Source organism: Choristoneura fumiferana, chromosome 20 (assembly GCF_025370935.1).
Source record: "Choristoneura fumiferana chromosome 20, NRCan_CFum_1, whole genome shotgun sequence".
NCBI classification, from domain to species: Eukaryota; Metazoa; Arthropoda; class Insecta; order Lepidoptera; family Tortricidae; genus Choristoneura; species Choristoneura fumiferana.
The window spans coordinates 5983262-6005238 of record NC_133491.1 but is presented as its reverse complement, the minus strand read 5'-3'; the positions used below and the strand labels follow the sequence as shown (position 1 = coordinate 6005238).

At 40.8% G+C, this 21977-nt stretch overlaps 2 protein-coding genes across 2 annotated transcripts; one reads left to right on the top strand and one right to left on the bottom strand.

Annotated features, from left to right (window-relative positions):
• Positions 1–1732: 1732 nt before the first annotated feature.
• LOC141439312 (UDP-glucosyltransferase 2-like) lies at positions 1733–20985 on the bottom strand. The gene is made up of 8 exons (XM_074103584.1): positions 20762–20985; positions 18371–18461; positions 17248–17449; positions 9375–9569; positions 7721–7943; positions 6580–6799; positions 5058–5277; positions 1733–2028 (listed from the first exon to the last, which is right to left on the bottom strand). Exons 1-8 carry the CDS (start codon positions 20903–20905, stop codon positions 1764–1766), a joined length of 1560 nt encoding a protein of 519 aa, XP_073959685.1. The 5' UTR covers positions 20906–20985; the 3' UTR covers positions 1733–1763.
• LOC141439314 (uncharacterized) lies at positions 11728–13966 on the top strand. The gene is made up of 2 exons (XM_074103586.1): positions 11728–12090; positions 12507–13966. The coding sequence occupies exons 1-2, from the start codon at positions 11776–11778 to the stop codon at positions 13338–13340; spliced, it is 1149 nt and encodes a 382-aa protein (XP_073959687.1). The 5' UTR covers positions 11728–11775; the 3' UTR covers positions 13341–13966.
• Positions 20986–21977: the final 992 nt, after the last annotated feature.

Sequence of the window (21977 nt, the reverse complement as noted above, 5' to 3'; positions counted from 1 at the left end):
TGATAAATTTAAAATATAGTGGGTAACAAACTAGCTGTTGCCCGCGACTCCTCCCGCATGTAATTCGTTTATCGCTATCCCGCAGGCACTATGCAATTTTCCGGGATAAAATAATAATAATAATATATAAAGTTGATTGACCCATGTACCTACCTATGTCTACTCTATTTATTTGGTCCGCTCTGCTAGCCACGATATAATTTTTGGGAATTCCCATGGGAATTATGTCGTTCCCTGGGACTCAAACTATCTGTATACCGGATTTCATCCAAATCAAACAAACAAACTTTCACATTTATAATATTAGAGAGATTTGCAATGCAAACGAAAGGACGATGATATCATATGTCGTTACCCCAACGGAAAATCTGCCGGATCATGAAATTCCTAGGCATATTATGATTTCGCTCGCTATGTCAGCGCTCCAGCTGCGCGTGGGAGCATATTTGGGGAAAGGAAGGTGAAAAATTAAAACTGATCGCCTTTGAATAAACTTTTTATTTTTTGCCTCTTTTAAAAAAAATGCATAGTTCAGTTTTTCCAGACCCAAAAACAAACTTCGTCCTTTTATTATTACTTATTATAGTCATACTTCCCATATTGGTTCGATTCCTGAACTGAAAACAAGTGTTTTTTTTAAATGTATGAAAGCAGTTTTTCTTGTTACTAAAATCGATGACCATGGTTCCTAAGAACAGATCTTCGTTCTCGTACCTGTCTTAAAGTTTCAGTAGAGTTGTGGATAACGCTCATTTTCGAGGCTTAAAGACTCGAGCTCTTACGACTCCAGAGTCTTAAAGACTCGACTATATTTGACAATTAAATTGGCTTATTTTATGCGTATGGATGCAAGAAACCGTCTTTGCGGCCTTTGAGTCGTTAAGCCTCGAGAGTCTTTAGGGTTCGAGTCTTTAAGCCTCGTAATGAGCGTTTTTCACAACACTAAGTTTCAGGCTTTTCCATACTGCCCGATCTAAATGAGCCACCCTGTATACTTTGATGACTTGCAATACAAACGGCGGCATCTTGATTTTAGTGAATGACACTGCATTAATGATGCCGCAAACATGGTGTATGTTTTGTTAGCGTAGCGATGTTCGTGATGTGATTGATAAGTTATATCAACAGTAGATAACGAAACTGCAGACGGCTTTAGCTATGTTGTCAATTTTATACAATTGATAGGGTTGGCAAATCGGGGCTTCCCTAAGACCAAGAAAGGGGAAAGTAACCCCCTCTCCATATTTTCTCTCACCTTTCCGCCGTCAAACTATATACGGCGGCCGTTTAAATTAAGGTACTTATTTCGATCAATTCTCTGTCGTCATAATTAGAGCCCGGAATTTTGGTGGCACTTTTGACCTGTCGTACCTAGTGAATTCTCACTCGAATCTACCTAAATGATATTGGTATATTAGACTTAAATTAGATAAACGTAAACTAGCAATTCATATTTGAGTATACCTAAATTGATAGATTGAAGATAACTAAGTACCTACCTACGAGTAGTTATCTATAATCCATCAATTTAAGGCAATTCTATTGAATAGCTCTAAAATTGTATTGAATAAACCGATGACGGATAAACGGATGAAACGCTTTGGTGGATTGACTATAATATTAACAATTTGAGGATAGAGTCGCTCCCCACGCTTTCATCCTTCTGGAATGTCGCTACTTAAATCGTATCTCTATTTAGGGACTTCTTTTGACTTATAGTTAGATTAAAAAAAAAACAACTTTCATTTATGGAAATGTGTACTTTAATTCTGCTTTTTATCAAGTTTTACTTTTTTTGAGGTACATAGTCGTATTAACGTTACTAGAACGATAGCAGAAATACAAAGTATGATTGCACATAGGTCTAGATACATTTTCTGGTACCAGGGCAGCATGAGCGCCGGGGAGCGCAGATGCGGCGCGCCGCCTGTTCTTACCACGTGCTCCACCCAATGGACCAACTCCTTGCCCGGAGGAAGCGGCCGGTTGTGGTAAATAAAAGACAACTCCTTCGCTTTTTCTTTATACCTAGTACAAAAGAATATCGTGCGTTTATAATAAACAAGTTTTTGAAAAAAAATTAGTCAGACTGGCACACTGTGATAGAAACCTAATATAGTACCTATAAGGTGAGGTAGAAGACTATATAGTATAGGTCCACTTCTGCTGGCTTGTGTTGAGGCAACGACTTGAAACTGGTAGAAAATTATTTTAGTGTTTTTTTGTAGTTGCCAGTAGTCGGTTCAATTTTTTGTTATATTTTTTTTAATAAATCGGGTTTACTTTAAAATGCAGGAGCTACTTTGGAAAACAGTTTTTACGCCATGCCCTTATTTTTTTGGATCTGTGGCAGAGAAATATCTACCTTCATAAATTACTTAACTTTTTACTTCAATTGCTCAATCGAGCTATGAATATTTGCGTTTTTATAACCATTTTAACCCAACAAGATGGAGCGACGACCTGGTTAAGATTGCGGGATCGCGGTGGATGCGAAAAGCACAAGACCGGTCTGAGTGGAGAGCCTTGGGAGTAGGGCATGGATACCGGTATTCGGTATTACCGAAAAACCGGGATACCGGACATTTTTTCCCCTTTTTTAATACCGGTATTAAATATCTACAAAACCGGTTTTTCGGTATTTTGACTTTGTGTTTAAAATAGTAATAATCGACTTTAATTTCAAACAAGCAAGCACTTTTAATAACTTTTGTTTTCAGACTTATGGCTTTTAAAGTTACTTACCTCTTAATCTACTTTCAAATTTAAAATTTACCGCGCACAAGTTTGCTTTGTTTATTTGTAGTGTAAGCTTTCTCGAAGTTGGACCTACCTAACTGGACCGTATGTCCCGGGCCCCGGGTATACATAGCCGTCAACAACTTCGAGCGCAGAGCCCCCGACTATTGCGGGAGTTGGGACAACATGGACATTAGTTAGACATGACTTTCGTCTTGCCCATGTTCATTTTTAGGCCAACTCGGTCGGAAACTGCTGAGGTCTGCGAGCATAGCACTGAGGTCCTCAATGGTCTCAGCCATGACTACAATATCGCTGGCGAATCGAAGGCGAATGAAGTACCCGTCATTCATGTTGATGCCTCGTCCTTTCCAATCCAGAACCTTAAAAGCATCCTCCAATGCAGCGGTGAACAGTTTCGGAGAGATACATCTCTTTGTGTGACTCGCCGCTGCAGAGGAATAGGCTTCGTCGTAGGAGACGATTTGTGATGACCCTGGAAAACAGCTTGTAAACATCGCTCAGAAGTGAGATGGGTCTATAATTCTTCAGCAATGTGTTATCACCTTTTTTGTAGATGAGCACCACCACTGTCTTCTGTTCCATGCTTTCGGCGTTCTCCCTTGGTGGAAGACGGAACTAAACGGCGTCTGGCGGTCCTTAAGGACTGGTTTACCACCCTCCTTCAGGAGTTCGGCTGTAATTTCATCGTCACTCGGGGCTTTGTCATTCTTAAGCTGTTTGAGGGCCATACTAATCTCGTACAGGCTGACGTCCGGGATGTCTTCGTGATAGTGTCAGGTTAATCTAGCGCTCGGGTCTTTAGCTAGATTTTCGACGGGTGTTCGGGTTGTCGTGTCGCTATCCATAAATCCTCTCAACTTCCCCCAACAGATCAGGTTTGGATTAAATGATTCTGCCGTCGTCGGTCTTCAACTTCATTAACCGGCTTTTACTAACAGACATATCCCTGGTAAACACCTTAGAGCCTCTGTTACGCTTAATAGCCTCTTCAATGCTTTTGGTATTAAATCGGCGTACATCGCGCTTCAGAGACTTTAAGATCTGCCTGCCTATTGAACTGCCGATACCGACAAGCGTCACCAGAGGACTGTAGCAGCATCTCACGCCTCACCTCCATAAGCCTAAGGCCAGAGCGCGAGAGCCTATTGGTTATAGTATGGCGGGTTTTGAAGAAGTTAGACCCGACCGTATGGACAGCTTCCACAAACCCGTCGTTGTAATCGTCCACGTCGCTACACAGGCATTCGAAACGGTTTTGAAGTTTGAGCTGAAAGCTCTCGGGGTTTTGGAGCTGAGCAGGTTCCGGGCGGAGCGTAGATTTCATCAGTAGAGACCTTTCAAGCTTGAACTGGATATTTAATGAGCCTCGTACAAGCAAAAGGTATTATGCGAATATTTGGTTGGGAACAAATAATCGGCGAAACAATTTTCACCGAAAAATTAGAGAAACCCATATTAGTTAACAATTAACAACTTCAGTTTTTTATTTTAATACTTGCTCATTAAAAGGGAAGTTTATTAAATCTTGCTTTTCATTTATATTGGTTATATTTCAACAAAACAACAGACTTATACAGAAAGAAAGAAAAATAAGGGGAAAATACGGAAAATACCGAAAAAATACCGAAATACCGGGATACCGGTTTTCAAAATTTGAATACCGGAATAATACCGGTATTGCCATCAAACCCAATACCGCATAGCCCTACTTGGGGGAGGTCTATGTCCAGCAGTGGACGTCTTTCGGCTGACATGATGATGATGATGAACCATTTTAAATCTATCTATCTATCTTTGGCCTTATCAAAGTAGTTTTTGTTTCAATATACATTTTCTAAAGGTTTTCTTTCTACATTATATTTCTAGCCCTTCCATTAAAAATAGACAGTATAGGACATACTGTCGCTGTCGCAAACACAGACGGATAACGAATGTATTTTAAAATGTTCCATCCCTTTGAGGCACGGAGATCTAATAAGCAACTTATCAGAAGTCGGATTTTATTTAGAACTAAATGTTGATATAAGTAACCTAACCCACAAAAAGTTGGAAAACCCCGACATTGTCACTTCGAAGTTTAATATCTCAAAAATGGCTGAACCGATTTTGATAAAACATGACTAAGAACCATCGCTAGAAAACCTGCTTTCAAATAAAAAAACCGCATTGAAATCGGTCCACCCGCTTAAGAGCTACGGTGCCACAGACAGACAGACACACATAACGGTCAAACTTATAACACCCATCTTTTTGCGTCGGGGGTTAAAACAAAAGAACAAAAAAAGTATGCTTACGTAGTGCTGGTGAGCATTTTGTTAATAGCAGTCTTCAGGTTGGTTGGTAGATCGAGATTTAGGTCTACTTTGATCGCGTATCCATTGTTAACGGCTTTGTTGATATTGATGAATTGGTCGAAAAATATCGGAACCCCTATAGTGGGGACTCCGAAATGGACAGATTCGATTGACGACAAATGACCTCCATGTGTTATAAAAAATAGACACTTTGGGTGAGCTGCAAGATAATTTAAGTGTTATTCTAAGTGTTAAACATTAAACGTATTAGAAAACAAAAAAATAAGGTATGTGACATTTGTCTAAAGGTAGAAATTACTTTGATTTCCTTCAGAACCATAGTTTAATCTTTTTCCTTCTCCCTATTAAAGCGCACACGTTTCTTTGTGTTGTATGCAATAGATTTTATGTGTTGTGTATATGAAATATAAAACATCTTTTTCGAATTATATTCCCTGTTATTACACATTTTGGAGCAATGAGGCTTTTCTGATAAGTATTATATCACTTGACGCCGTTAGTAATGTGCGATTTGTCTGATGGGATCTGATACTAACAGTCTGATGGTGATTAGCTCAATGAGGATTTCTGTGACAGGCTAGTAGCCACGAGCAAGACCGAAACGTCAAACAGACTTCTCGATACTAACGCCATCTAGCGATATTTCGCCTGTCAAGAAAACCTCATCCTACTAATACTGAACTTGGGGTTTATCCTACTAATATTATAAATGTGAATGTTTGTGAGTGAGTGAGTATGTTTGTTACTTCTTCACGCTGAAACAGCTGGACGGATCTGGATGAAATTTTGCAAAAAGTTAATTTATAACCTTTATCCCGATATTCCCACGGGATAGGGATAAAATCTGTAAATAACAACCGCTGGGCTTAGAGTCATGAAATTTGGTATGTAGGTGTAGCTGGACGTCTGGAATAATGCATAGGCTACTTTTTATGCCGATTTTCCCACGGGATAGGGATAAAATCTCGAACTAATAACCGCTGGGCTTAGAGCCATGAAATTTGGTATGTAGATAGCTGGACATCTGGAATAACACATAGGCTACTTTTTATCCCCATGCTCCCACGGGATAGGGATAAAATCTCGAAATAACAACCGCTGGGTTTAGAGTCATGAAATTTGGCATGGGTGTTTTAATTTAACGTCAATGGAATACCACGATGTAATTTTAGGGAATTCCCACGAGAATTTAATAAAATCCCGGAATTTCAATTCAACAGCTGTATCTAATGATGTACGCGTGCGAAGCCGCGGGTAAACGCTAGTTAGTCATAACATAAGCCAATCCTAAACGTAGGTCACACTATTTACCCACAAACCCCCATACGTGACACAAATGTCAAAGTTGTCAAACAGACATCACGATAAATTAATTAAATACAGTCATGGCTGGTTACTCATTTAGCATTTCAAGAAGTCACATTATTGCTAGGTACTTATTCCTTTTTTTTTGTTTTATGTTGTGATAGGAGAAGTTTTTCACTTAATCAAGTCTACGTACCCAAAATGGAAGTTTGCGGTGCCCATTTTAAAATATGAACATTCTTTGGCAAATTTGGTAATACTTCTTCGAATTTCCAAATAACCGTTTGTTTTAATTCACCGAATACTTTTAATAAACCGTTTATTATAGATTTTGGTAAATCTTTACTTTGCCACAACGAGCCCATACTGAAGTAAATAAAACCATGTTGAGCGTTGTCCAAAATAGTTTGAATGTCCTGTGAGAAAAACAAACAGAGTTTTGAAACTTATATACTATACTTTAAAGTAGGTTGGGCTTTTTTATCTTTGTTTTTACTGTGCCCAGTCTATTTCTACAAGTGCAAAATATACAAATTAACCGTCTTGACGAGGTTGCATACAGATGTGCAAGTTGCGGAAAGTTTTCAAAAAGTTGGAATAGTACTCGGAAATTTTTGGAAATTTTCACAAGATGATATATATATATTTTTATTCGACTGGATAGCAAACTAGCAAGTGGGTCTCCTGATGGTAAGAGATCACCACCGCCCTTAGACACCTGCAACACCAGGCCTAAGATGGGATACCTCAAGTGCCAGTGATTTCACCGGCTGTCTTACTCTCCATGCTGAAACACAACAGTGCAAGCACGGCAGGATTAGCGAGCAAGATGGTGGTAGCAATCCGGGCGGACCTTGCACAAGGTCCTACCACCTGCAAAAATATTTCAGAAAGTTCCCTTTTGCACATCAGTAAGATTGCGTTATTATTCAAATAACTTCCGATTATTTGATACTGGCAATTTTCTGTCAGTTTTAATTTTCTTCTAAATTGCGTTACCACCAGAGATGTGCGAGGATGGGTTGCGAAAAATGTGTTTAATGGACTAATAGAAACGCCTCATTTACCTCTCGATCCGCTGCGCTATTTCCACTACTAGAGCTGTGCTGTGCGAGGACAGCTAAATAAAGCGTTTCTATTGGCTCATGACAACAGTTAGTTTCCGTTTCCGCATAAATTAACGTATGTCACACAGGATCAAGCATTACAAATGTATTTTCCAAGCTACAGTAAGTGGGCACACAACCGTTTCCAATCGACGTCATTTGTTTTTGTCAACGTCATTTGTTTTCTAGTGTGATCTTGGAGTATGGCTTTAGTTAACCAAATCATCTTACATTAGATATCTTCTTTAGAGGTAGTTCAATATGAAACCCTCCAATAAAGTGGAAATTTTGAGGTGTGCTGGGCATCAATCCATTTCCCCTGAAGTCATTGGCTAGAACCAAAGAAGCGTTGTACAAAATGTCGTCATAATTTGGAAGAGATTGCCCACGGCTTTCAAATAATGGTTCAAAGATTCTCTTGTAAACTGCTTTTTCTTTCGGCATGGTCTCAGCCCTGCAAAAAAGAAAAACAGTGAATTGGTAAACTGCTTTAGTTTGAGGTAAAGCAAAAGAATCAGCGCAGTAACGGATTGACATGGCCCAGACGTTGAAACGAAGCGGACTCTTGCGTATGGTGGCACTTCACATGGCGTTGTGTATTTGTGTTGCGCTATTGACATCTCCATCGCTCACGCTACAAATGATATAGTGCATCTCTTTCACACACGCAAATATTTCGGTGAATACGCCAAGTGAAGTGCCACTATCAGATCAACACCTTGTCACCTTGTATTTAAGCTCGGTTACGGCTGAGTGACGTCACGTTCTCACCTATGGTCACGATCGTTAATTTGGAACCCATTTCGTTAAAAAGTCCTTTGATATTCGATCTTAAGTGGGTCCCAAATTAATGATCGTGACTGTACCTACTGGCTAGCCAAACAAGACAACCTAAGACACATCATGTTAAACACATACAATACATATACGATGCCATCTTATAACGCCCGGTCCGATCCGGTTCGGTTCGTCTGGTGGGCTTTAAACAGTGTAGTTGCAAGAATAATTTTCTTGCAGAAATTCCACAGACCTTATATCGAGATAGATGAAAAGAGCGCTTCAAACTGTATGAGAACCTAGCGTGTCGAATTTTTTGTACCTACGATGACGTCACGAGCGAGATTTAGTGATGGGAAATCAAGACCGCACACGGTACCGATTCGGACAAAACTTTGACCGTGGATCAAACTTTTTACACGCAAGGTAGGTAAACTCTTAAGGTCTATCTCGATATAAAGTCTGTAAGAAATTCTAACATAAGCCGTTCAGAGCCTTATCGTTGCCTAAAAAACACTCTCAGATTGTTGCCATGAAATGGTTTTGCTTGCAAAAAAGTCTTGGGCCATCTTGGCGATGCTGATCACCGTCCCTTCGCCAAAATAAGAAGCTCAAGCCAAAAAAGGAATTTAAAATTAATGTTGCATTATTTATTTGACAACCGGATAGCCAAGTGGTTAGAGAACCTGACAATGAAGCTTCAGGTTCCGGGTTCGATCCCCGGTTGGGGCCCATATTTGTGTGAATAATACGAATGTTTATTCTCGGGTCTTGTGTGTTTAATATGTACTTATTTAAGTATGTACTTATCTATATACTCGTAAGTGTGTAAATCCGTTGCTTTATGAATACCTACAGTACAAGCTTTGCCCATGATATTGATTATTTTATTCTACGAATTTTATTATTATTATGTGTATCTAACTGGTTAATGTATAAAATGCTGAATATTACGGGAATAAAAATTTACAATATTATCCAACTCACAGGGTCTCAAGATACAGGCTCAGCCTACTCTTAGTTTGGGGTCCATCAGATTTTGTCATGTAAACTTTCAGTTTGTGCAATAAATATTTCTTTCGTTCTTTCATTTTCATTGCATACCTACCATTTAATATAGCTCCATTGTATCTGCAGCCACAGCTTGTTAAGTCTTTGGTAGAAGTCAAAGGGGGGTATATCGGCCGACAGGTAGTCTCCAGCAAAAGCTGGGTTAGTAATTTCGTCTATCAACCGCAGTGTCATCCAGTGCGGACCTATAGAGTAGCTCCAAATCATTGGGCAATTGAATACTGCAGCAAACCTAGAAGTAATTCGAAATATTTAATTAATCTTCAAGAAAAAACTACAATTTTCACAGGAATATCAAAAATGTAAAAAAACGATAAATAAGAAAAAAACAGTATATAAACTGCCTTAAAAAAACTTAAAAAAAAGAAAAACCAAAGTTTAACAGTTAGGAACATTCAAAATTGTCAATGGCGTCCCAACTGTTGATCTTCAAGTTGCTTAATATTATTATTATTATTATTGTTAGCCTATTCTGTCCCACTGCTGAGCAAAGGCCTCCCCCCAATACTTCCACTGCTCTCTGTCCCCTGCATACAAGAGCCAGTCCTTCAAGAAGAAGTCCAGTTCATCCCGCCATCGCCGCCTAGGTCTGCCAGGTCGCCTTTTCGAGTTGGTGGGCATCCACTCGGTGGTTATCTTAATAGTCAAAGTCAAAATATCTTTATTCAATTTAGGCTATACAACACTTATGTATGTGAAAAAATCTACCACCGACATAGTAACAATAGAGTAGTAATAGAGTTCTGGACTGATTTTATTTTTCTTTTTAATTTTTATTTCAAGATATTTTTTAACTCGCTCCTGGATATCGTTAGTTAACTGACGCAGTCCCTTGTTTAAAAAAGTTTTTTTAAGATAACTTAAAATAAGTTTTTGTTAAAAAAACATTTGAATATTAGGTTTTTCGCTGACTGTACTTGCATTGTCATCCAAGCTACATTTCCGTACCAGATTTCAAGTCGATGCCATAACCGTTGAGGAATTATGTCCTATGGAGACGATCCTAGTTGAACCACAAGGATGATACTACCAGTGTTTACGCAAAACGTAACATCGTAGGTCGGGTCGTGTAGAAGTCACTTTACGGAATGTGTGATGGACCCTTAAATCATTTTTATTGTTTTTGACAGCCTATGTATGTCAATGGACCGGTCACTCATTCGACCGGGGAGTCATTCAAAAGCACTGAGAGACGGTGGACGTCTATAGCGATCTCGGGGTCAGAGCGGAGCTCTCAGTGTCAAATCGTGTCATTAAGTAATCTAAGATCATCTGAATCATATTTATAGATATAAACAGTTGTACGGTATCAGTAACGCGAAATATAGTGGTGAACGTAATCGCAGTTTGATTTCATCGTCATAACCTCAACCCTTCACACGACACCGGCGGCAGCTAGCTACAGGAGGCGGCAGCTGTCCAGACCGATCCCAGGGGCTCGGGAGAGGGTCTGCCTTCACATCGGCATCATCAGCGACGACCAAGGCGCGGCCTGCACATCGAACCCGCGAGGCCAGCGGTTTGGTCTAAGTATAAGCGACGCAGGGTGCGCACGCACATCTAATCAAATCAACCCACCGGCAGTTCTCAGGGCGAGAATTGCCAACATTTTTGGTGGAACCCATGAGAGGGAGCAGAACGTTAGAAGAACGTTAGAGAGGAATCAGCACGATAACGTACGTCGCAGGGCGCGTGTACTTCATTATCATCTCGGCACGGCGGGCGCCGCGCGCGCATACTTCACATCATATTATTATTATCATCATATTAATTAATATTAAGACATTAAATTCAGTGCGCGTTAAGTCATTTTCGCAGTGAGTGAAAGTGCGGTTTAAATAGTGCAATAGGTATTGACACTCGAAATATTCATCATTGGAAGAAATTTCGCCGCCATCTTGTTGCAAGTAGCAAACAAGCAAGCAAGTCATCACACAAATCATCGGAGAACGGACGGAACTCGGCAAGTCAATCTCATTCTCATTCATTCATTCAAAGACTTTAAGTGTTTTTTATAAATTGTCATTCACTTCACTCCGATCAATTCGGACAACTTGCGAGTTGCATTATCTATGGTCAGATGAGCGCATAACTGACTCATTCACTCGTTCATTTGTGTCAAATCTCATTTACTTATATCAACAATCGTTATCTGTAATCAATAATCTTATCATTATCACGTTATCAGTTAATCATTACGGCATAAGTAAACAAATGCTGTTTTAGTGAGGTTTAAGTTTAAATACAGTTGTGTTTAATTTGATCAAACAGTGAGATTTATTGTTGTTAAAGGTAACTTTTAGGTAGGTAGTTTAATAGAAGTGTAGCTCACAGGGTGTGACTATTGTTATTCAGTGTAAGCATTTATCTTTAGTCATTGAATCAGAGGTTATTTACTTGATTTAAACACATCAAGTACTTCATTCATTTAAGTCAATATGCCTCCTAAAATTCATGCCAAGATTCAATTTATGTCGAAATATCGCATGCTGACAGATTTTGCTAGTACAATTAGCGAAGCCCAAGGTACCTCAGCGGTGGCAGTAGCTAAACGTAATTTCGGTTCATATTATAATCAGTTCGTACTAGCATATGAAGCGTTGCTTGGTCTTTCGTCAGAGGAGATTCCTGAGTTAGAAATGGAACAAATTCACGCACAGTTTAGTGAAATCAATAAGTTACTTGTCAGGTTGGAGCAGGCATCGGAGCGCGGGGGGTCCGCAGACGAGCCTAGGATACGTCATCATAGCCAGGTAATGGCAAAGTTGCCTTCCATTGAACTGCCTAAGTTTAGCGGCAGGCCAATGGAGTGGATGTCTTTCTTCGATCTCTTTCAATCCTTGGTCCATTCACGGATATTTCAGATTCGGAGAAGCATTTTTATTTGCAAGCATCACTGTCAGGTGAATCGCTGTCGCTAATACGTCAGCTACCGATGGATGGTCAAAATTATTCAGTGGCACTGAAATTGCTCACAGATAGGTATCAGAACCACAGGATGCTGGTAGATACATACTTGTCACAGATCACCAACCTTCCGGTCATTAACAATGTTGAGAGGTTAAGGTCAGATTTCTATGATCCTCTCCGAGAGTCTATTCAGGCATTGGAAAAGCTCAAACAACCAATTAACGAATGGTCATATTTAATTGTGTTTTTAATCATACAGAAGCTGCCAACATTGATCAGGTCAGCATTCGAACAGCGGTATGGGACGTGTCATCAGGTCATACCCAGTGTTCATCAACTGCTCGAGGTACTCGACGAGCAATGCAGGGTGCAACTCGCCGTGTCACCAACACCAGAAGCGGCTTCAGGGAGAAGCTACCACCGGCCACCACCACGACGAGGACGGCAGGGTGCGTCCACCTCGGAGGCACGTGGCAGGCCAGCACGCGGAGTGCACCAAGTTCATCAGGTGAATTCTATTTCATCATGTTCATTTTGTAGTGGGGACCACTCATTATATAGATGCGCAGTGTTTCTAAGTATGTCACCAGTAGCACGCAAGGCGTGGGCGAAACGTAGTGGTCACTGTTTTAAGTGCTTGAGGTTGCACTATGCTAGAGACTGCAGTCAACGGAATTGGTGTCTGCACTGCAAGTCTCCTGAGCACAATTCACTCATTTGTAATGCAGGGGCAGCTCCTAAGGCTAGGGAATCACCTGAAAGGGACCAACCTGTGGTGTCAACATCAGGTCACGGTAGGCAATCGCCCAAGCGTCAGTCACCGGGCAGGCAACCCCAGCATCATGCACAAGGCGTGGGCCAGGGTGGCTACCCACTTGTGTGTGCACCTCAACCGAGCCAGGGCGGCCACTCAGATGTACCAGTGACTCAACCACTGTACCAGGAAGCTCCATCAGCTCAGGCGATGGCAGCTTACCGGCCAAGGCCTCCGGTAGGGGCAAGGGCACAGTGGGCTCAGTCTGAGTATCAGGCACTAAGGTATGGGCAGCGGATCAGCCCCATTCCTCCACAATCCCCACCATCTCCTCAATGAGATGCTACCACTGTTGGTGTGACACAGTCATTACCAGTCACCATTTGTCCCACGGCGGTAGTAATGGTGAAATCAGGTGATGGCAATTATTTTAAGGTTAGGGCCTTACTCGACACCGGGGCGAGTGTCTCAGTAATTAAACAGTCAATAGTTCAAAGGTTAAAATTACACCAACAGTCTAATGGTAATAATATTTATGGAATTGGTCAGCAACGGGTAAAGGTACCTGGTTCAATAGTCAAATTAATAATCAAACCTGTAGGTAAACAGGTACCCATCATTAGTACAATAGCTTCAGTCATGTATTCACTAACGGGAAACATTCCATCATATGACACTCAGCTCAAAGATCAATTACGGTTGTCACATATCATATTAGCTGATGGCAAGTTTGACAAAGCCTCAGATGTGGACATCATTTTAGGTACTGACATATTAAATTATGTACTCGATGGTTCAAAGATTTCCACTCACGTTCCAGGAATAGCAGCCTACGGGACATGCTTTGGGCATGTTGTCATGGGTTCATTGACCTCGACTCACCAGTCAGCGGTGACGTCATCACAGTCAGCGGGTACGTCCGTGGAGGACTACGGCCTGCACGCCACTAGACTCGAGGAGGTGCTCGAGCGTTTTGGAAGGTCGAGGAGCCGCCTTCGAAGCCTGCAGTTCATCCAGATCACATGGAATGCGAAAGATTCCTCGGTGTGTCTCACTACCGAGCGCCGTTTCATACTCATTGCACGGTTTCGGCGACGCCTCGGAGCTGGGATACGCGGCGAGCGTCTATCTACGACGGTGGATGCATCAGGACATGTCAAGGTCAGCTTAGTCATTGCTAAATCACGCGTCGCGTCACATAAAACCAAGCAGACGATTCCAAAATTGGAACTCAACGCAGCTCACCTGGTATGCAACTGCTTAATCACGTCGCAGATTCGTACGACGACTCTGTTCAGTTAGAGACTATCAATGCTTGGTCAGATAGCAGTATTGTTTGTCATGGCTCAAGGCCAAACCTCACATGTTACAAACATTTGAATGTAACAGGGTACAGGACATTCAACAGTCCAAACGTCACATCACATGGCGTCATGTCAGATCAGAGCGTAATCCGTCAGATGTCGCTTCACGCGGAATGTCCGCAGGGAATTAATTCAATTCAAATTGTGGTGGTCACCTGATTGGTTAATGCGGGAGGAATCCCAGTGGCCACAGTTACCAGTCACTATACCTCAAGAGTTACCAGGTTTCAAGAAATTATTCATTTTGTTACGCCAGTAGAGTCGTGGGAAGACGCACTCTTATCACGTGTCAGTTCATATAGCAAACTAATCAATGTCAGTGCATTCATACTTAGATTTTGTAAAAATATCAAGTTGCCGAGGGAGCAAAGGAATCTTCAGTCTACACTGTCATTGGACGAGATTCGCGCAGCTACTAAACATTGGATAGGTAAAGTTCAATTAGACGCTTTCAAGGAAGAAATTGTTATGGTCAAACAAGGAAGCTGGTCTGTAAATCATTGCAGAAGCTTAGCGTTTTCGTCGATGACGAAAACATGCTGCGTGTCGGCGGACGACTACGTAAATCAGCTCTACCATATGGAGCAAAGCATCCATATCTCATACCTAAGGATCATAAATGGGGTCAGTTACTCATCGAATACTATCACAGGTCATATTGTCATGCAGCGACGAACGCGCTCATTGCTATAATCCGGAGGGAATATTGGTTTCCGTCACTCCGACGTCAAGTTTCAAGGGTTATCAGGAAATGTTTAGTTTGTTTCAGATTCAATTCATCGGTTCAACCGCCATTCATGGCAGATTTACCGGCTGACCGAGTCACGGCAGCACGGCCTTTCTCAGGCGTTGCGACAGACTTCGCAGGCCCATATTTAGTTAAGAGTAGTTTATTAAGGAATGCTAAATCAGTCAAAGCTTACCTATGTGTGTTTGTCTGTTTAGGAACCAAGGCGGTTCATCTCGAGGCGGTTTCAGCATTGACGATCGAGGCATTCATCGCATCGTTCACCAGGTTTGTCAGCCGACGAGGGCTGCCTTCACTCGTCCGATCGGATCGAGGTACCAATTTTGTTGGTTCTAATTCTTACCTGCGTGATGTCAATCAGTTTCTGGTCAATAATGAGACTGTACTCAAGGGGGAATTTGCTCGTCAAAATATTCGCTGGGAATTCAACCCAGCAGGAGCTCCTCACATGTCTGGTTTGGTAGAGTCAGCTGTCAAGCATGCCAAGCTTTTACTCAAGCGAGAGGCTGGAGACACTATCTTCACGTTTGAGGAACTATCAACTCTATTTTCAAAAATAGAGTCCATATTGAATTCAAGGCCGTTAGTTCCTATGAGTGAGGATCCGTCAGATCTCGAAGTGCTCACACCGGGGCACTTTCTCATTGGTCAACCATTAGTAGCTCTACCGGAACCACATTGGAAGGACACTAAGACGTCGAGGTTATCACGTTTTCAGGTTATTCAAAAAATGTATCAATCAATCTGGTCAAGGTGGCATATTGAGTATCTCAATAATTTACAAGCGCGTAATAAATGGTATTCTCAAGTCAATAACCTCGAACTGAATGATCTGGTTCTCATTAAGGATGAGAACTCACCTCCATTACAATGGAGGCGTGGTAGAGTCATTGAAGTGTATAAGGGAACTGACCAGATTGTCAGGTCAGTTAAATTAAAAACTCAAGGTGGCGAACTCATACGCCCAGTAGTCAAACTGTGTAAATTGCCTATTGAATATAATGTAGGTCAATCATAATCATATTTTTCTATTTATTGGTAGGGCACCAATTGATATTGTTGTAATTTATAATCATCTGTGTATTCTTATGTAGACCCTCAGTCTAATGGATATTGTTCATTTCATGTGTATAATGTATGGATAACTCAACTCTTAGGATAAGTCATAGTCAATTGTATACCTACATTTTCAGGATAGGTAGAGCGTTTATTCATGTGCTACACCTAAGTTGTCATAGGTTGTCAGCTGTTTATCAGTAGATCATAAGTCAATATTATTGTAAGTAGAGTCAATAGTGCTTGCAAGTGTTCAGTCCATCTTTCGCCTGGCCCTGGCAGGAAATGTTTACGCAAAACGTAACATCGTAGGTCGGGTCGTGTAGAAGTCACTTTACGGGAATGTGTGATGGACCCTTAAATCATTTTTATTGTTTTTGACAGCCTATGTTTGTCAATGGACCGGTCACTCATTCGACCGGGGAGTCATTCAAAAGCACTGAGAGACGGTGGACGTCTATAGCGATCTCGGGGTCAGAGCGGAGCTCTCAGTGTCAAATCGTGTCATTAAGTAATCTAAGATCATCTGAATCATATTTATAGATATAAACAGTTGTACGGTATCAGTAACGCGAAATATAGTGGTGAACGTAATCGCAGTTTGATTTCATCGTCATAACCTCAACCCTTCACACGACACCGGCGGCAGCTAGCTACAGGAGGCGGCAGCTGTCCAGACCGATCCCAGGGGCTCGGGAGAGGGTCTGCCTTCACATCGGCATCATCAGCGACGACCAAGGCGCGGCCTGCACATCGAACCCGCGAGGCCAGCGGTTTGGTCTAAGTATAAGCGACGCAGGGTGCGCACGCACATCTAATCAAAATCAACCCACCGGCAGTTCTCAGGGCGAGAATTGCCAACAACCAGATTATTGTATTGTCACCAGATCTACTAAGTTTGCCAAATTTTTAATCAATCCGACCACTGGAAGTGGGTCAAATTTAACTTGCAAGATTTGACCCGCACATACAACATACATTGCAAGTTAAATAAAAGCTATAAAATAAAATGTATTATTTTAATCAGTATAGCACGTGTATCTGAACTAGGTATTGAGTTTGAAATAGAACCACTTACGCTGCATATAATTCTGTTTCATAAAGATCAACAATAACTACATCGAAATGTTCCTTCGGATCGTTCAAGAGTGTCTGCACGTCTATATTGTCGAAGGTATATTTAGCTACTTTATATGCAGAATCTTGCAAGTAGCGAATATCGTTAACCAATTGTGGGTTTTCTATGACAAACGCAATGTTCATACCGACGTCGTAAGAATCTGGAAAAGTACAGAAGGTCATTCTCAGAATATTTAGGTAGGTAAAAAATTACAAATTATCATTCTCGCCCCTTGTCACGGCCGAAAAGTGCCCATAACACAGCATTTGCAAGTTGGATTGCTATGGACAGATTTTGCACCAGAAAAGACTTGGAACGGGGGATAATTTAAGTTTAATAAATGTTAGGTACTTATTGTCTACTTTGTACTACAAGTACTAGGTTGCATGAAACTTTGTCAACGTTCTACGGGATACTCCTTTCCAGGGTAAGAAGTAAATTTTGTTATAATCAAAGATAGTATGACTTCTCTTCTTCTCTTTTAAAATATGGCTTTTCTGTCCTAATAAATAGGACAATTTCGCCAGTGTCAAGTTAAACTCTCTTTGAGAGGCACGTTGTACGGTGATTGTAGTTTTTGCAACTTGATAGTAAAATTCCAGAAACCACGTGGAGACCACTTGCGCATTAAAAAATGTTAGACACGAGAGCAATATAGGATTTTGGGATCACTGTTCACTGTTAAGGTTAATCGCCGCATAAAACACTATCAAAATTATACTTCAACTAGCCAAAGAAACAGAAATAGCAAAATTAGATATTGTCTGAATGCTACAAATCGAATCTACTATGACTTTCCATTAATAAAATATTTTTTAAAAACAGTTCCATGACTGTAACGCCAAACGGACCTCTTGATATTGACCATTTACAGATATTTCGCCTATAAACCTTCATCAATTACCCCCTTCATATTTACAAACAACTCGCATGATATTTCTTTCTTCGTCTAAATCAGTGCCTTGAATAAATATTCACTAGTCATTAGATATCTACAATCTACAAACAGAGGCGAGACCGGAGAAGTTTAGTCACTGTGCCGGTCATGCTCTTGGGCCAGCCAGTGTTTTCAAGAACTTACCCATAAAAGCTTGTGCGTTGCTACTGACATCGATCTCACGGTAATTCTTAGGAAGATTCTCCTTTAATGGAAATGCGGTGATGAAGGTAACCTGAAAAAAGTAGTAGAGAATTGTGTACCTATTAGTTTTAAAAATTGTGTCTGTTCTATTTATTTTATTGTGAAAATGACCGTCTGGGTACGCATCGATATAGAGAGAAATTCATAATTCATGGTAACTATATACGACTGAAATCTCGACGGTTAACATAAAATTTAGTACCTACTCAAGGTACGAAAAACCGATAGCCTATTATATAGATTATATTATATGACTAGTGAAATGACTCTGTAAGGCTACAAATAAGTACTAAGTCAGGAAGAGTAACTCAGAACAAATTCCACACAAAAGTGGTCATACTTTAAACCAAAACGACTTATGATTCAAATACGAATCGTTTTTAAGGTTGCAAATAGACGTGCTTGTTGATTGGTTAAAATTCAGAAACAAAGCAGGGATTGGTTTGCGCGCGTGATGCAATGTCAGAAGCACGACAAATGACGCGTAGAACACGGTTTTTAAGCCCCACCTACTAGGTCACGCAAGGCCATTTTTCTAACGCAGTTATAATTCCTGACTTAAGTATTATTTATTTGTAGCTGTAAGGTGTGTACTTCGCGAATTTTTCAAAATTGCTGAAAATAATCTTTTTAACGTTTTCAACCCCATCGCTGCACCATTTAAAAAAAATCCCAAAACAGATCCAAATTTTATACAGTTATATGGAACTGCTCACAAAATTTCACGAGAACGGTTGAACAATGCGATTTTTAGGGAAGTGTTTTGGGAAAACTGAAACAGACGATTTGCTCGTTTCCGCGCTCGTTCGACCAAAAAGGTCACCATTATTTTTGTTCATCTTCATGAAAAGTTCCGCACCCATCATTGTGAAATAGGATGGATACCTAATTTGGTGGTTTTGTCACGAATGAATGACTTTAGGTCAATTGTTATTGTCATATCGTGCAACGTTCATCTTTTTTATATAAGAGGGGAAAACGAGCAAGCGGGTCACCTGATACGAAGCAATCACCGCCGCCCATGGACACCTATCAACACGAGGGGTATCACAGGTCCGTTGCCGGCCCTTTGAAAGACTGATAGTTAGAGAGATTTGAGAGACTGATACATAGCGCGTTTTTTAAAGATCCCTAAGTTGTACCGCTCCGCAAACACTGTCCTAGGAAGCTGGTTCTATACTTTAGTCGTGCGTGCAAAAAGTTTCGCTTAAAGCGGACGGTGCTAGATTGCCAATCGTCAAGGTGGTGAGGATGAAATGACTGACGCCTGTGCGAAGTACGGTAGTAAAATCTAGCTGCAGGCAACAATGCGAATAATTCATCTGAGCACTCCCCATGCGGTACAAGATGCAGAGAGATGCAACATCCTTCCGCATTGCCATTTACGTAACATTTATTGTGCGGATAATTAGCTTATATGCGTTATACGTTGTAAATCATATGCATAACGAAACTAATTATATTCAAATAACTCATTTATTTAATCGCAGGTGGAAGGACCTTGTGCAAGGTCGGATTGCTACCACCATCTTGCTCGCTAATCCTGCCGTGAAGCAGCAGTGCTTGCACTGTTGTATTTCGGCGTGGAGAGTAAGACAGTCGGTGCAATTACTGGCACTTGAGGTAGGTATCCCATCTTAGGCCTCTAGGTTAGCAACGCATCTGCAATACCCCTGGTGTTGTAGTTGTCTATGGGCGGTGGTGATCCTTACCATCTTGAGACCCACTTGCTCGTTTGCTATCCAGTCGAAAAATAAAAAAAATCTGAACAATTAAAGCACCTAACTATGTAGGTACGAGTATTAAACGTATCCATAAATAATTTACTAGCTGTTCCTCGTGACTCCCTCTGCGGAGAATTCATAAATCGCGCTACAAGGGAACTTTACATTTTTTTGGGATTAAAACTGCCCTATGTCCTTCTCAAGGTTTCAAACTATCCCATACCAAATAGATAGTTGTTTCCTGTAACTATGACCGCGAATGACTCGTTTTATCTTGCGTCAGCGGAAACTATACAATTTTCCGCGATAAAAACTATTAAATCTATGCCCATCCGATGGTCTCAAATTATTTCCAAACCAAATTTCATCACGATTGGTTGACTACTTTAAGCGTGAAAGTTTAACAAACAAACAGATATATTCACGTTCGCATTTTTAGTATTCATAATACTGTTTTTATCTATTTTATACATCTACTTAACTTTATTTGTTTGTATGTATGCCGATTAAAAAAATCGTCAATACAAACTTTACTTTTCATCGCGAAAGTGAAAAATCCTCGCGATACACAAAGCTCTAGGCAAAGGCTAGTAAAAACAATACTAACTTCATGTCCAGCTTCAAGTAAATGTCTCACAAAACCAACACCCAAAGAGTTCAAACTTCGCAAAGGCATCGGATACACCAACAACACTTTATATGCTTCCACTGAACATATCGCGACAAAGAATATCAATATTTTGATATACATTTTAGACGCAATCAAATACTAATTCATTAATAGTTATCATTGATATGAAGCAGCCGGCGTAGAACTTATCAGTGTCGAGGTTGGTGGAGTACTGATTCAAGGTTTCAGAATGAATACAATCTACAATCAACTATTGTCGCGTCGCAACGTCCAAATTGCTATGAGTGTGTCGGTCGTGCTCTGTTTACATCTTTCATTTAACTATTTGTTTACTAACCTGTTTCCCGCGACCCTGTCCACGTAGATTTCGTTGGTCGCTCTCCCGCGGGAACTTTGCAATTTTCCGGGATAAAATCGTATATTCTTCTTTGGGACTCAAACTATCTGTATACTTACCGAATTTCATCTAAATCAATTCAGCAGTTTAGACGTGAAGAGGTAACAAATAAACAAACAGACTTACAAACCTTCGCATTTATAATATTAGTGGGATAAGAGGACAAGATGACTAAACAAGTTCCACCGCCAGCAAATTGCGAGAAGAGTGTTTTTGAGTATGAAAATTAACCAATTGACCTAGCCCTAAACTAAGCAAAGCTTGTACTATTGGGTACTAACTAGGCAACGGATATACATACTTATATAGATAAATGTATACTTAAATACATTATTAAGCATCCAAGACCCGAGAACAAAAATTTGTATTATTCATACGAATATCTGCCCCGGACGGGAATCGAACCCGGAAACTCAAGCTTCGTAGTCAGGTTCTCTAACCACTTGGACATCCGGTCGTCTACTGTGATTTATATCACTTTTGTCGCTGAGTCACACATTTTTCATACTAAAAAAACATTATCTTCTTGCTACTCGCCGGCGGTGGATCTAGTGCCTAAACTGACCTGGACGTCGCGTCAATTGGCCATTTCAGTTTAAGAGCGCACAAACCTTTTGTCCGATCTCTTTCCCGCGGCCCCTGTTTCGCCCGCACACTACCACGGTTTGCTGTGTGCGCAGGATGCGAGCGTTGCCGAACGAAACAGTAAACACATCTTGATCAATGTCAGTCGCAAGCGTCTCCCCTTTGACCTCTTGCCCAAACGAGGAGTGTACATTTTCGTTAAATCACTTG

Coding starts and splice junctions, on each gene's coding strand:
- LOC141439314 (XM_074103586.1), top strand. CDS start 11,776: ATGCCTCCTAAAATTCATGCCAAGATTCAATTTATGTCGAAATATCGC. Junction 12,091..12,506: donor GGATACGTCATCATAGCCAG/GTAATGGCAAAG, acceptor TTAATCATACAG/AAGCTGCCAACATTGATCAG.
- LOC141439312 (XM_074103584.1), bottom strand. CDS start 20,905: ATGTATATCAAAATATTGATATTCTTTGTCGCGATATGTTCAGTGGAA. Junction 18,462..20,761: donor TACTTGAAGCTGGACATGAA/GTTAGTATTGTT, acceptor TACTTTTTTCAG/GTTACCTTCATCACCGCATT. Junction 2,029..5,057: donor AAAATGCTCACCAGCACTAC/GTAAGCATACTT, acceptor CTTTTGTACTAG/GTATAAAGAAAAAGCGAAGG.